This window comes from Neurospora hispaniola (genome assembly GCF_033458365.1).
Source record: "Neurospora hispaniola strain FGSC 10403 chromosome Unknown B0T23scaffold_6, whole genome shotgun sequence".
In the NCBI taxonomy this organism is placed as follows: domain Eukaryota; kingdom Fungi; phylum Ascomycota; class Sordariomycetes; order Sordariales; family Sordariaceae; genus Neurospora; species Neurospora hispaniola.
The window spans coordinates 2,452,210-2,467,677 of record NW_026944411.1 but is presented as its reverse complement, the minus strand read 5'-3'; the positions used below and the strand labels follow the sequence as shown (position 1 = coordinate 2,467,677).

General features: G+C 50.6%; 4 protein-coding genes across 4 annotated transcripts; 2 read left to right on the top strand and 2 right to left on the bottom strand.

The window, feature by feature from the left end:
- Positions 1-36: 36 nt before the first annotated feature.
- B0T23DRAFT_198899 (uncharacterized protein) lies at positions 37-640 on the bottom strand. Its single transcript, XM_062833347.1, has one exon. It carries the CDS (start codon positions 487-489, stop codon positions 163-165), a length of 327 nt encoding a protein of 108 aa, XP_062691029.1. The 5' UTR covers positions 490-640; the 3' UTR covers positions 37-162.
- Positions 574-1,480, top strand: B0T23DRAFT_198889 (uncharacterized protein). The gene is made up of 2 exons (XM_062833345.1): positions 574-864; positions 928-1,480. The coding sequence occupies exons 1-2, from the start codon at positions 854-856 to the stop codon at positions 1,433-1,435; spliced, it is 519 nt and encodes a 172-aa protein (XP_062691028.1). The 5' UTR covers positions 574-853; the 3' UTR covers positions 1,436-1,480.
- A 311-nt stretch (positions 1,481-1,791) lies between these two features.
- B0T23DRAFT_198895 (beta-lactamase-like protein) lies at positions 1,792-3,135 on the bottom strand. The gene is made up of 2 exons (XM_062833346.1): positions 2,317-3,135; positions 1,792-2,243 (listed from the first exon to the last, which is right to left on the bottom strand). The coding sequence occupies exons 1-2, from the start codon at positions 2,984-2,986 to the stop codon at positions 1,888-1,890; spliced, it is 1,026 nt and encodes a 341-aa protein (XP_062691027.1). The 5' UTR covers positions 2,987-3,135; the 3' UTR covers positions 1,792-1,887.
- Positions 3,136-3,687: 552 nt separating this feature from the next.
- On the top strand, positions 3,688-6,549 carry B0T23DRAFT_321330 (uncharacterized protein; the record flags this gene model as incomplete). Its single annotated transcript, XM_062835228.1, has 1 exon — positions 3,688-6,549. One exon carries the CDS (start codon positions 3,688-3,690, stop codon positions 6,547-6,549), a length of 2,862 nt encoding a protein of 953 aa, XP_062691026.1.
- Between the last annotated feature and the right edge of the window lie 8,919 nt (positions 6,550-15,468).

Below are 15,468 nucleotides of genomic sequence, written 5' to 3'. Positions count from 1 at the left end.
AATCAAGTTGTTGCCCGTCACAGCCTGTGAAGAACAGCATCGTAGGGCAGCATAACCCCGAAACCGCCACTGAGGCCTGAAGGGTCTAACGGATTATGGGAAATAGCAATGTACATCTTGAGGGGTGACGACGTTTGTTTGGCTGTTTACTAATAATGATGATCAGGGACCACCTGGATCTCGTTGCTTTTTTGTGCTGTTTTGCTCGTTAGGTTGAAAAATCTGGGCTGGCTTAAACAAAACGCTCTCTCCATGACTCTGAGTGAAACTGATCTGATACTCTCTTCCTTGTCCATTCTTCTTGTGAGTAATTTCTTTGTCTTTTTCCCATGAATAAAAATAACAATTTAACCTACGACACGATCGCGGAATTTGAAAAAAAAAAATGGGCTGGGAGGAACACGACAGCTTGCCAAGTCTTGATATCTGAACCACGACTATTATAGACAGGAGAAGGCATTCTGCTGACTTGTGAGAAGTGAAAAACATCGAGTGTTGTGAAAATCGAGAATCTCATCCCTAAAGGTGTCCTTTTCTCACGCAACAAACTTGACTTTCCATATTATCTCAACTAAAGAGGTGTCTGTTTGCTGTCAGAACCCGCGGACAAATAACCAACTGGTTATTCACCTTCTGGACTTGGCAGCTCTGTTTGGTCGTCGTTGTTGGTCAACCCACTTTAAGCTTCCTCGCCTTGGTCATCGTCCTCACCACTTTGCTTTTCAGGCCTCAAAACACTCAAACACTTAACTCAACACAACCCAACCCAACTCAAAGGAAGTAGATCACAACCAATCTACAAGTTCCTACCTAAACACACCCACATAATCAACCCTCTCACAAATCAGCCAAGATGCTCAGCTGGTAAGCCCCCCTTCCCACCTACCATTTCACCTACCCTCTCTAAAACGAACAAAACAAAAACAGGTACAAAGCCCAACTGGCGGCGCGCCCCCTCCTAACCCAAGCCGTCACAACCTCCATCCTCTTCGGCGTCGGCGACGTCGCCGCCCAACAGCTCGTCGACCGTCGGGGGCTGTCCAACCACGACCTGACCCGCACCGGTCGCATGGTCTTGTACGGCGGCGCCGTCTTCGGGCCCGCCGCCACCACGTGGTTCCGCTTCCTGCAAAAGCGCGTGGTCGTGCCCGGCAGCACCAACAAGACCATCCTGGCGCGGGTGGCGGCCGACCAGGGACTGTTTGCGCCGACTTTTATCGGGATTTTCTTGGGTTCCATGGCGGTCCTGGAGGGGACGGATGTGAAGGAGAAGTTGCAAAAGAACTATTGGGAGGCGTTGAGCACCAATTGGATGGTGTGGCCGTTTGTGCAGATGGTCAACTTTAAGGTGGTGCCGTTGGATCATCGCGTGTTGTTTGTGAATGTGATTAGTATCGGGTGGAACTGTTATTTGAGTTGGTTGAATGGGCAGTGAGTGAGGGGTGGACTGCAAGGAAGGAAGGAGCAATGTCTTCTGTGGGCTCGCTGAGGGTAGACAAGAAAAAGATTTTGTTGTTTGTTGGGTTCAGCGGAGAGAAAGGCGAGGAGTTTCGGTTGGGAGTAGCAACCTGGATACTGCTGGCTCAATGCGTGTCATAAACCAAAACTTCTTTTTAGCAATCATATTCCCCTCTTCCCGTCTCGCGACCCCAATCACTTCCTCACCTCCAACCTCCAGCCAGGTACATACGATCATAGGCACTTGGGGAAAACTTATGATCCCGGTCGTTCTCCCCTAGATAAGCCATTGACGGCCAGAATAGTAGTAATAAGCTGGTGCTGTATGTCTTTTTGCTCATTTTGAAAGTCGTTTCCTTCGAGTAAGAGAGGAAAGGCACGTTGTACTCTGAACAAAGGCAACATAATCACTCGATAATTGTGTCTAGCTCAAATCTCCTCACTGAAGATGGTGTGCTCCTTAACCCCCATCATTTTTAACTGGATCTGAACACTCTCCAATACCCTCTTCTTGACATTAACATCCTCAATGTCCTGGCCCAGGATCAGGCCATGGGTACTCTTGAAGTCATACTTCTTCAAGATCCCCCACATGCGCGCGATCTCACCCGCGCTGAGAGGAATCATGTTAGGGATGCTCCACATAAACGAATACGAATTGGTATCCTTTGGTCGTGAACGAGGTTCCCCCAGCGCGTTCACCTCCCAGTTGGACAGACCGGAGGGAGTGGTGAAGATTGTATCTGCTGTGAGCAGACGGCCTGAGTGAGGGATGTGGAGGACCACTTCAACTTGTTAGTTTATCATACACACACACACATCCACATATCAATGATCTGAAAGAGTTAAAAGACTTACAACTACCAGGAAAGTGGCCCCCCAACTTGACAGCCACAACCCCCAGATCCTCTCCCTCTTTGTTCGCAATCCTCGTCTCCTCCTCGGTAATCTCCCTCTGGACACCCTCATCCAGCCTCGCCCTCCACTTTTTATCATCCGCCGCCAGGTAGACAGGACAATCACCAAAAGCCCTTGCCCACTCCAGATGCGTCGTATAAAAGTGCGGATGGCTGATCACCATTGCATCGATGCCTCCCAGTTGCTTGATCTTCTGTACAGTCTCATCGTCCAAATAGGCGACGCAGTCCCATAGTACATTCTTCCCCGAGGGGGTTCTGACGAGGATGGCGCGCTGGCCGATGCCAAACTTGGGGGTTGTTATGATGGAGATGAGTTCTGTTCGCTGTAACTCGTCTATTGATGCCTCTTTTGGCTCCTCGTTTGAGTTCAGCCCTGACTTTGCGGCCTTGAACTTCTCATGTGGGCTTGAGTACTTGTATGGGCGAAACTCATTCTTGTACCTGGGGGAAGTGGAGGAACGCAACTCGGAAAGGGTAGTAAAGGATTGCCCTGAGGGGGGCACGAATTGACGAGGGTCGTCGCAGATGAAGCAGGTCTTGAGGGAAGAGCGGTCGGTAAAGGGGTGCTGGGTGCCACAGGCGGTGCAGATGAGGTATTGTTCGGTCATGGTGGTGGTGGTGGTGGATGATGAGGTTGTTGTTGGTAGGACGGGTGTATCGCGATGCTGGAGTCAGGGAGTAGGACGAGAGAAGAAGTTGGGTTAAGTGGTGTACTCAAGGCCGGATGTCAACAATGATGCGGGGAAGGGCTTCTTTGGAGGTGAAGTAACAACGTTGGTTGTGTCTTGATTTGCAAGTCGAATCTTGGTCACGACATGGAACTGGAAGCTGGTGAGTCGAAGGGAAAAGAATGGTTCAACCATGGCAAGCAACTTGAGCAATATCGTCCTTTGCTACTTCCGAGTGTCTATTGACTTGATACCTTACTGGAACACCGCTTGGGGTTGTTTAGAGTGACATGTATACTTTGACGATGCCCACTGCCTCGTCGTTGAACTGGACCAAGCCGACGGGTGATGACGAAGGGACGGGAGTATGGGGTTGTGAGGACTGGGGACAACAAATTGTGGGGTAAGCCAAGCACAGTACTGTACTGCTTGGACAGCTTTTAGTGTTCCATAACACTGTTTGCCGCTTCCAGAAAGCTCAGCTCCGAGCTTTGAATTTGAATTTCGAACTTCGCGAATACTTCCCCCATCAAAGGAAAGGCATTGAGAAGTCACAACAAGCTTCACTTGCTTACCGCGCATCTCGCCACAACATGGAACAAGCATGATACCATGAAAACACCATCACGGTCATCACCACCATGGAACACCCAAGTGCCGCAGCCTCGACGCTGACAAGGCACCGGATCGGCGTCGCCCTCTTCTCCTGTGCTGCCGCCGCCTCCCTGGGCTACTTCTGCTACCGCATCTACAACCCGTCTCTCCCCGAACCTGATCCGTCTCGTCGAGTCCGCCGAAGCAATGCTGTCCGCCACCGCAGACGCTCTGCCCCCGACCTCGATCGTGACCGCGACCGCCGCCGCTCCGATGTTTCTCAAGACTCCGCTACCGCTCGTGCCTTAGAAGGCAACCCCGACACTTCCAACGCCAATGCCGAACCTGCCGATGCTCAGACTGTCGCCGACGACCAGGCCCTACAGGTTGCTGATGACGACTGGTGGAACGACAACGGCCCCGGAGACGGGTACGCCAATCACCGCGCCGGCCAGAACATTGTCAACCTTCTGTTTCGAGTTTCCGAGGACAATGCCAGGCGCAGCTCCTACGTTCACCGTGGCTGTCAGTGCAACGCTTGTGGAATAGTGCCCATTCGTGGCATTCGATACCGCTGCGCCAACTGTGCCGACTTCGACCTCTGCGAGACTTGCGAATCCCAAGACCTTCACATCAAGACACACGTTTTCTACAAGATCAAGGTTCCCGCCCCTAGGTTGGGTCCCCGGCAGCTCCAGCCCGTATGGTATCCAGGAAATCCCGACAACTGCGTGCGAGTTCTGAATAGGGCGGCCATCGCGAAACTGTCTCGGTCGACTGGCTTGGAGCGTCCCGAACTAGAAGCTTTGTGGGAACAATGGACATTCTTGGCAAATACCGAGTGGAAGGAGGACCCGGACGGCCTGAACCTGGCCATGGATCGCAAGACCTTTGAGCGCACTCTCGTTCCATCTGGTTCGAACCGACACAATGCCCCGAATCTACTGTACGACCGCATGTTCGCCTTCTACGACACCAACAACGATGATCTGATCGGCTTCTCCGAGTTCCTGCACGCCACCACCTACCGCAAAAGCAAGCACAGGCTTCTCAGCATCTTCAATGGCTACGATATTGACGGAGATGGCTATGTGGACCGCCGTGACTTTCTACGCTTGTTCCGCGCCTATTACGTGCTGTTTAAAGAGATGCACAAGGACATGCTGGAAGGCCTCGACGATCAGGTCATGAGCTCTAACGAAGTCAAGCAGCTGATTTCTAGTAGACATCCGGTGAGCAGCTTCTTTGGTCGGGAAGGTGCTATCCCTCGATCGGATAGTGATCGGCCCCTGTATGGAAAGGTTTTTACGAGCAACGGTGATGTGCGAATCATGGACGGACGCACCAGCGCTGTCAACGAGGACAAACCCGACACAGCTGATCGTGAGGCCGTGCTTGAGAGCATTTTTCAGCAGGAAAACCGTGATAGCGAATCCCTTTTCGCTGCTATCCTGGATGAATACAACAATCAGGAGGCGAACGGGATGCCCAGAGAGTCCCTGCGCTACTTTGCTGCCTTGCTGAACCCACCTGCCCGCGTCGAGGACCTACCTTCGTTGCTTACTGGCCGACGACGGGAAGGCGACGATCTCCTCTTTGTTACCAACCCCGACGAGGATCATGACGGGACGAGCGAGGAAGAGGATGGACACCGCGATCGTGCCAGAGCCCACCAGGACGACTCAGACCAAAACATTATTCGTGGTGAGGGATTTGTCATGAGGATGAACGACGACGCCGATGCCCGATACCGTCGTTATGCCCGCGCCGAAAGAAACGTGCGGAAAAAGCTCATTGAACGCTACAAGAGACGGCAGTTCTATTTGGATGAGGAAGAGGGTGCATTGCCCCCGGACTATTGGGACCCAGAAGAAGACATTTTGGCCAACCTGAATGGAGTGGGCGAGAGTTCCAAACCGGTTTCGCCACGCTCGCCATCATCCCCCAAGGTCCGATTTGCCGAGGACGTGGACGATTATGATACCCAATCCAACCCGTCTACATCCTCGCGAAGCATTCCTGAGCGGTGGGGAGGTATGGAGATCCCCGGTGCCGAAAAAGACGCCGGCAAAGAGGTCTTTTACCAGGTTGTTCAGCAAGCCTTCAATGAGCTCCTCGACAGGCTCTTCAAGTTCAAGGAGGACATAGCGATTCGGTGTGCCGAGACCAAGGCTGTCCGCGACAAGTACCGCCCATTGCTCGAGTCTATTGAAAAAGGCATGGTGCAACATGCCGACGGCAGCATGATTCAAAAGGCTGCCGAAGAAATGCTGTTCTTCCGTCCGTCAGAAGATATCAATGACCGGGACGGCGAGAAGCCCATCAGCGAGCAGAATCTACAGGAGCTACTGGCGGCTAGTGGCTATAGTGTCGATGAGACCTCTCAAGCTGAAGCTGAGCCTACCGAAGAACCGCAACACGAAACCGGAATTCAAGAGCCCACCAACGGCGCTGAAACTGTCGAGGCGGTGGAAGAGGTGCATCACAACGAACCGAGTGCTTCCACTTCCAGTTACTGCGATCCGACACTGCCTCAGTTCCGACCCAACTCTATGTCTGAAAACATGCCTCGTACCTCGGTCTCTGGAGAGACCCAAGACCACTCTTCACCTAAAGGAAAGGCCAACGAGGCCGATGCCGCCGCCATCCCTTCTGCACCCTCTAGCAAAACTACGGCAGAAGGCCACCACGACGCAAGCCAAGAACCGCAAGATCCTTCAAACATCCCAATTAATACTCTTGTCCAATGGCGATTCCTTGACCTAGCCGAAAAGGAGGCCAAAGAACGTGGCGGCTGGGGTAGACTCAACTACGAAGAGTTTGAAACTGTTTGGAAGCTGGAAGAGGAACATGGTAACCGTCTCGACTACCTCGGCACATGGATTGACTTTTGCATTCCATATCACTAATGGTGTGATAATTGATTGTTCACTTGGCGCCAATCTTTTTTTCCAACCAGTTGTTGTTGGATGCTATTGAGGAGGAGTACCGCGGACTAAGCCAGGATGCAGGAAACGAACAATCGTCGCGGTTTCCTCTTTTCTTGAACAAGAGACTGTTTCGTGGCATACAGTGCTCGCTGGAGTTAGTAATCGTGATGGGAAACGAAGTCTGGTCGGGAACTTGGGTCGAGTTCATCCACCTGGGTTAACATTTGCGTTGGAATGTCCGCCACGATCCCTGGCTATGGAGGCCGAGTTCGATACAACGTTCAACATCCTCTCCCGCACGCAAAAAGCGACCCTCACGACAACTCTGTGAAGTACGCAGGCTCTTGTCGCTTGATCACGCTGTACTCACGAGTCATCAGCAAAAAGTTACTTCCACCCCCAAAGACAACATACTAGCCGGTGCACAACAACCGTTGGGTGGTACTGCTAGCCCAAAAGCCAGTTTTAGCATCACTACGTCTGGGTCTTCATGTCTGTCAACCTTGCCCTATATACATACACCATCCTCATATGAGAGAGAAAGCTGCTGAAGATGCTAGTAGCTTCATCTAGGTAGACCCTAGAAACGCAAAAAAGAATAGCGAAGAAGTGAGCGAGCTGAACAAAGGAAGGATAAGCGAGAGGAGGGGGGGGGGGGGGGGGGGGGGGGGGGGAAACCAGTGACAGAAGCCCCCAGGAACTAACTAGTGTTCTAGACAGGGGAGATTGTATCTTATAGAAATTGCGAGATGGTGGAGAGATAGTTGAAGAATACAAACAGACTTGTAAAGAATCCTCCTTCAAATGTAGTAGTGGACGTCCTAGCGACCGAGTTTGTTGCAAGCGTCACGTTACACAAGTACGCTGCTTTATTTTCGTTTGTCGACATTGACCTCGATTCAATGCTGGATATCGTCCAAATGAGAATCGCGAATCCAATAGTCAGCTGGAGCTAAGCTACGAAATAACAATTCCCACATTACTACTCACTTTCTTCTCTCCTTCACTCATCCTACAATATCTCCCATAACTACAACGTATTAAAGAGATCCCTACACAACCTGCTCTCCACTACTATTAACTCCAAACAGACAACTCATTTTTATCCCCAGATATACAAGAAGAACCCCAAAGTCAATCGAAGACCCACCTCCCCCCTTTCTCCAAAGTATATCAGACGCGACCTGCCCGCTGCTGCTGCCGCCGCCGCCGTGGCTCGTATCTTCCGAAGTGACACCCGTCCGGCGTCCCTCATGTAATGTATGAGATCTGCATGCTGTGGTAGGCAAGGTACGGGATGTTGTGGTACTGTGATTTGTGATGGGGGGAGGGGGGAAGAAGAGGTGGAAGATTGGGAGTTACACGGCGGGCACGACACATCTAAAACAAAAAAAAAAAATAAAAAAAAAATAAAAAAAAAAAAAAGAAGAGAATTTTTTTTTCTAGCTTCTTGCGAGTAGAGAGAGCAACTTAAGCTAGTTAAAGAAGATCAGAGTTTGGGATGTTGGGCAGATACTTGGGTATATTGGTCATGGAAAAGAATAAGTGTTGATTTACTAGGTAAGTAGGTAGGTAGGTTGAGCGAGAGGTTTCGACTTGAAGAGCCTTTTCCTGCTATGTATGTATGTATGTATGTATGTATGTATGTGCACTTTGTGAGTAGTGTACAGAGGAAGCAGGTGGCTAGATTTCAATATTACAAAAGTCATGCACACATTTATTTAGAAATTGAAAGCTGCCGCGGTGCAACCAATTTAGATCTGGATTTTGCTGTACCTATGCAGGTTCATGGTGACAATTCATCTTAGTGGGCAATTCTCAACATGACAACATCGACAATTGACAAGTCCAGCTACAACGGAGATGGACAAGGTCTCCGTTTCGTACTTTTGTACACCAAAGAGATCTCGGTAACGCGCAGCGAACAGAATAAATACGGTTTTAATACTTGAAGAGTACTTCTAAGGGGCCTGATGGTCCAGCTCCGGCACGGGGTATATTTGTAGGTGCCTGTCGTCCATCTCTCGAAGGGATCTGATGGGACATGCTGTGTTGAACCCGATCGAGAAAGCTAAGAATTTCAATTTTTTTTGTTTATATAGCAACATTTCCGTTTGCAGTTTGTGAAAGGTGTTCTGGTTTGGTAACAAAACCGCAACGATCAACGGCGGCCTCACTTCAGACTTGTTACTTGATCAGATGTCAATGAATGACAGCTCTCCAATCAAACGAATGCTGAGCCAGAATGTTGGTGACTTTGGATCATAGATATTCGATGGATGGATGATGACCTCACGAACGGAAGCAGGGTCCATGAACGGCGCTCATTGGTGGTTGGAAGTTTGGGAATAGCAAAAGCTGGGTTGGCAATCACCTCGTCTATTCGTCTCAGCCAGCCGAGACAGCGAAAAGGAGCTTAACCAGCGCAAGCCACTCGAATACATAAATCCCTCCGGCGCTCAACAGAAGTGCATGTCGTTTTGATATTGGACTTCGACTGGGACATCATAATCGGCCGGGGGGTTGAGGTAGCCGAAGGAGCTTCTAACAAGAGTCATAATTTGTTTCAAGATCGTTTTGACGAGCAGGTCCAACTGTGAAAAAGTCAAGCGTTTGAAGTGTCTCGGCACTTACCTCCTAGTTAATTTCTGTCAGGCAATCCGAATGCCAGCATGTGCCGAGGACAAGAACTGATATTCTCACACTATTGATAAATACCCAGGTTAATCGCTGTATCTCGGTTCAAGGCATAGAATCTAAGCTTAAAGAACAGGACAATCGGAACGGAAATCAATATCCTTGGCCCGGCTATAGATGTCCGGGAGGTCCAAGTTTTCTATGTGTTTCAAGTGGAGTGTCGATCACTTCCAGCTCGCCCCAACTGGATGATACAGAAGAATCCCAAAGCGTCAAGATGTGAGTGAGAATAGACCTTGGTTCTCTACCAAACATTCTCATCGAAACGGCGAGGTGCGTAATAGACTGTCTGGCTCGTGCGTCTTATGTTTCATTCTCATAACTTTCACACAAGGAAAGAAGAAAGAGTTGGGCCTGAAAATGGAAATAGATGATCTGACAACCACAGAACATGCAATTTCGGGAAAGGATATGTAAGATGCACATTCGATGTAGTGGAATGCAGACCCCGTCTTTTCGTTCGTACGTTATGTACACGTACATATCGGCGGTACGTACAGAATCAGGTACATACTCGGGCATATATTTCGGGTGACCTACAGCCGGGGGTATAAGTTTGAACTGAAGATGAATGTAGCAATGGTAAGGTCTTTGAATGTCAGTAATGATCATCAACCACCTTCTGGGAACCTATTTCTGATTGCTCTCCCGCTTCCTCGTGCACAGCTCCGAATATGTTTTGATGCGCACACAAACGTCTCCATCCACAGCCATTCACGCGGAGTTCAGTTCCCCGCGGTGATCCTCGCCCAAACTTGTCGCACATCGTGAACCGGAGCTGTATCAATGCCCGACCTAGAGGCCTCTGAGAGGGGAACGCATGGTGCTAGCGATTCCGGAAGCAGGACTCGCAGGCAAAAAGTAACCGAAAACACGACATCAACACGCAAAGGCACATGAAAAGACAGGCCAGACCCTCTTCCCTCACCGCGTCCGGGCATCATCACTTGTCTTCAAAGGGAAAAAAAGATTGAAGATGGAACCAATTGTACCTCCGCATCATATCTTATACATCGTAGATCTCTCCCCTACCTAGGCGGCTGCTGCAGCACTGGGAATTTCCAAGCCCAACCAAACGCGGGGTAGAAAACGAGATGTATCAAATAAATCCAGGCCTGGAACCCCGGCCGTACCTGGTATGTAGATTTCCTCTTGTGCGGACGAGTCAGAAGGTCGGAGATCTTCACACACGAGATTCGCGAATTGGAGATTCACAGGTTCGAGATTTGGAGATTTTCTTTTCCACGTTCGGGATTCGTCCAGGTCACCAAAGCCACGCGGGATTGACGCGCATCATTGTCACTCTACACGTTACGGGTGCGTTCCTGAGACGAGACTGAGACGAGACGCCATCTCTTGGGAACCGCGTTTTTTTTTTTTTTTCGTCCCGTAGCCGCGCTTCCTGAACCTGATCTCGTTCCTTCTTTGCGCGGCGCCATCATGATGTCGACATCATCACGAATTCCTTATACCTGGTTCGACGCGGAGTCATTGGCTCATAAGGCACGTTCCTCTTTGGCCACTCCCATCACCTTTTTTTCTTCTCTCTTTCCCTACCAAGGCAGCGAAGCAGCAGGCAGCTTCCCCTCGCAGCTTTTCTGGTAGGAAAATTTCCCTCAGGTAACATCTCGCAAAGATACCTATCACATCGCCTCATCCAGATATGGCGCTTATGTACGGCGTAGCATGCGGAGGAAGACATCCCCGGACGCAACAAACCTGGGATATAAGTGGTGGTGGTGGTCTTGCGGTGTGATATATGCTTCACGACTTGCGTGAAAAGTTATCGACATGCTTCATGCTTCATGCTTCATGCTTTGCTGACGTTGCCGCTGTAGTCTGTGGCATGTGTAAGTACCTATGCTTGCACTCGATCCGACATTGTCTTATCATGCGTTTGTGGCTGGAGGCATCCAACAACAACAAGGCTCTCGACCTCATTGTCCGGTCCGCGTCCAGTCTTTGATACAGATGGTCTGTCTTAATCGCAATGACACCGCGTACAGGCATCACAACGCTGACGGATAGACGGATCAACGGCCATACTCCTTCACCGTGATCACGCGTCAAGGCACACACCATCTCCGTCCTTTCTTCAGGCAAGATCGTTAAATATATCACCACGTCCCATCCGCATAACTGTGAAAACTGGACTGGCGCAATGTTCCCATCCGCATAACTGTGAAAACTGGACTGGCGCAATGTTCCCATCCGTCATCTGAGGTAGGCTGATACGGGCACACGGGATCAAATCAGAAATCCGAGCGGCTTGTATTGAGTTGCAGATTATTGATATCGCCACCTCACCGTAGGTAGATGTCCAAGGCTCCGGCGGCTTAACCGTGCCGCTGCTCGATATCAGGCCACACCGTTGCACGGCAGGAAATATATCAATGAGAGGAAAAATGTCAGCAAAACCAACTGCGCAGCGGTACGAGCCTGATCCTATTGTGCTTGTACGTCCACTCTTTCTGTGCTGACCGTAAATGTATATGTATGTACGCCTCAGCAGAGCGGGTGTCAAGCAGAGCCCGAACAGCATACATACATATGTAGTCGGCAGGCAGGCAGACATGCGGAGCGGATTGTAGAAGACAATGCGATGTCGATGCATTGCGGGCAGCGGGACGTTCTCCGGGGGTCGCGCCGGGTCCGCCCGAAATGTGGAGCCGCGGGGATGGAGCAAACCTACCTAATGCGCGGCACTGGACGACTCGGACGGAGATGGGTACAGTAGTCCTCGGCCGGAGAACCCCGCGCGGCATACACTATCCAACATCGGAGTAGGACTGATGTTACCGGATCAAGGGATACAAACACCGAAAAAAACTCCCGGTCCCACTGGTCCCCTCGTCCGGAGTCCCGTATTTCTACAATGTACTGTACGGGTCAACGAGGGGTAAAAGCAGACGGGCCGCGGCCGGTCGGATCGGGTGGGGGAGAGTTGCTAGCCCGCCCGATGCGTTGCGTTTATCTTCGGCTCTTCTTTAACATTCTCTTTGTGACGCTGTTGGCGCGAATGTTCAACGTTGCTCCTCTCAATTGGAAGATCCACCGATACAGTATTTTTTTTTTTCGTCCTTCCGAGCAATGGTTCGATAGTTGCTACCCCATCCACTTCTGAAGAGAGAGGGGAAAAAAAAAACTAGAAAATTTGGATGCATGAGTTGTAACGTAGCATCCCGTTGCTCGCTACTGTCGCTGTTGCCCTGACAACAACAAAACTAATCACTCAAAGCCCCATACAGTTTGTTTTGTTTTGCATAAAGAGATATCCATCGGTTTCCACGGAAACGAGTTGAGGATGGGGACGGCAGAGAAAGGAAGAAATCGAGAAACACTGTGTAGTGTAGTATGTAGTGATGGGTTTTATGGATACCAACCGAGGCAGTTCCCGGCCCTGCCTGGTGGGAGGAAGAGATCCGGGGTTGCTTGTCCTCCAATTTTTTTCTCCCTGCCCACGTTACAAAGGTCAGCAGAAGGCACTACGTACTTATGTATGGTAAAAGCCCGTAAATCTTGTCCCGCGGGGGTTCAAACTGGAATACATAGGTAGGGAGCTGGTAGCCGCAAGAACAGATGATAACTCAAGGCCCTCCGTACTCGATAAATGCAGTGAAACGCGACTCCTACAAATGCTACTGTCCGAGCCTCGACGGTTCTTTCCTGTCGGTCCTGCTTCACCTTTGACCAATATATGCATGCGTGAGTGAGTGAATGAGTGAGTGGGTGAGACGGAATGATACTTTTTTGTCTTTGCCAGCAGCCAGCTCGGAGTTTCTCTCAAGTTTTCGTTGCTAGTCATCATCATGAACTTTGTGTGCCGCCACGGCGCTTCCCGTCCCTCATTTCGGAAGAGAACCAGCAGATCCTCCAGTGGGCTCGTGATAGCGCAGCAAATTTCCGATAAAAGCAGCGGAGCGTCGCCGTTTTTCCATTCCAGGGTGCCAAGTAACCCGAAAAGCTCCATCAGCCTCCAACAGCCAAGCTTGGAAGCGAAGCCGGTTCTTGTCAAGAATTTCGAATTCCAAATTTGCGATTTTTGATACAATGATACCATCATCAATCCGTTGTCACTGTCAGATTATCTTTGTATGACATTTCCACTAATTGATTTTAGCGCTCCTTGATACGATAGTACAGTAAATGGAGCCGAAACTAGGTTCACAATTTCCCATCGTCACATGAACTTCCTCCCTGCTCCGGTGCCCACTTGGCCGGGTTTCATACCCCACAGCTGTTTTGAAGTCCCACCTGAGTTGCGCTTCTCTACCCAGCTTACGTTCTGCCTCATCTGATTGGCCTGGTCTGTTCAGCCTCACGTGGCTGTTGCATCTAGCTCAGCCTTATTTCTACCCGAACCCTGGAATGGTAACACCCTTGTCAGCTCGACGTAACCCCTCCAAACTACTTGGCTTCCATTGGGCTTCTAGAATAACAAACAGCTGGGCACACACACACCTCAATAATTCTTTCTTTTCCGTCTGTCATCTTTCTGGTCATTGGTTCGGTTTTGGCATCAGCACATGGAGGAGCGGTGTCGACCGGATCAGGAGTTGCCCGGACCAGCAGGATTTATGCCTTCTGCGTGCTGCAATCACATCGACCACTTCCTTGTGTTCATTCTGTTGAGGGAGGGGGACGCCATGAGCGTCCTTCGACATTCAAATCATGATTTTCCCCCACCGCGCTGATGCCGCCAGCTTGGTGTTGTTGTGGTGGTTGGGGGCCTAGCCAGTTTCACACTGAACACATTTCTCCTCCGACAATGACTCCATCAAACGCCGAAAGGTCATTTTTCCTTTTTCTCTTTGACCCATGGGTATGCGTCAAGCAAGCTGTTTCCACGCATTACAGCAGACATATCAACCTTAGCGGTCAAGCGTTCAAGGGCTCAAGCGTTTGGATACGTGGACGTCCTCGATGCCATATCTTCAGGCTACTGCGCTAGGCACCGGGCTAGATACCTGTAGTGACCTCCACAAGCCTCGGGATCGACCACCACGGACAACCACCCTGGTGATTACCACTCAGGCAGTGGATCACTGTGTGAGAAGAAAGCAGCGCGCTGAGCCGGGCCGGGTACCATTCCAACTAGTCTAAAGCTTCCCCCTCCTTATGCCTGGCTTCAAGGCTGCTATAACAGCGGGGTGCAGTGGTGCAGTGGTTGAGACACAAACAGTACTAACTGGAAGGCCTAGGCCACGCCGGGCGCAGGTGTGGGTGGAAATGTGTGTCTATTGCTGCGTGTCTGTCCTTCTGAAGCATCTTTTGTTTTCACCGCTTTTGCACACTCATCGCGGCATGCTGCTGGGGTAAGCCATGGAACTCAGACAGCGCACGGTGAAGGAGGACAGCAGTATGTAAGCTGTTGTGCAACCATAATTAACGTTACATTACGATACCGCCCGGGCGGTGTCCGTAGATCGCGCCGTGTTCCGCACCGGTGATCGGCGGGAGAGCCCGGGTTCTAGGCTCGGCAACCACTTGAGCGGCCGCCGTTCGGGATGTCCAAGAGTTGAGACCATCAGAGGGGATACTTATACATACGAGGTAAATTATATGTATGAGGGTTAATCAATCGTAACCCGAGCGGTCAAGTCTTACCCGTTAACTCAACCAGGCAAAAGATGAGAGGTTGATCGTTGATGTGGCTTGATCCCCCTCTCAGTTGCCTGATTTGCCCCATGAAAGTCCATGGTCTATCATGTTTCTCCGGTGTTTGGTTTCGGGTTGTGTCCCGCCAGCCACCACCGCGCGAGCGGTTGAGCTGAGAGCCATGCGAAGGCCCGCAAATAGTAAAAACTCCCGACGCCGAACAGACAACCATCTTAACCGACCTAGGAGATAGGGAACTTCAGAATTAATATGGCGGGTTCTCGTCATTGGTTTTTGGGCTACTCCTTTCTCGTCGCGGCTTACGAAAGGCAGGATGGGGTTGGTACAATCCCCCAGATACTATTGGGGGTTATGTGAGAAAAGGTGCGGCTGCGCCAGCCTTATACTTCATGATATAGGAGGGCACATCCGCCATTTCTCAGCCACCGCACAGCGGATAAATTGCACGGGTGGTAGTTAGGTCAAACCTGTTTTTGAAAAGACATTTTAAGAGACTGATGCCCGCACGCTGTACCAATGCAGCATGCTGTGTTGCTTCGATTACCCGTGATGGCGCAAGGCTGCCAGCACTGTACAACCGAT

Coding starts and splice junctions, on each gene's coding strand:
- B0T23DRAFT_198899 (XM_062833347.1), bottom strand. CDS start 489: ATGTTTTTCACTTCTCACAAGTCAGCAGAATGCCTTCTCCTGTCTATA.
- B0T23DRAFT_198895 (XM_062833346.1), bottom strand. CDS start 2,986: ATGACCGAACAATACCTCATCTGCACCGCCTGTGGCACCCAGCACCCC. Junction 2,244..2,316: donor GGGCCACTTTCCTGGTAGTT/GTAAGTCTTTTA, acceptor AACAAGTTGAAG/TGGTCCTCCACATCCCTCAC.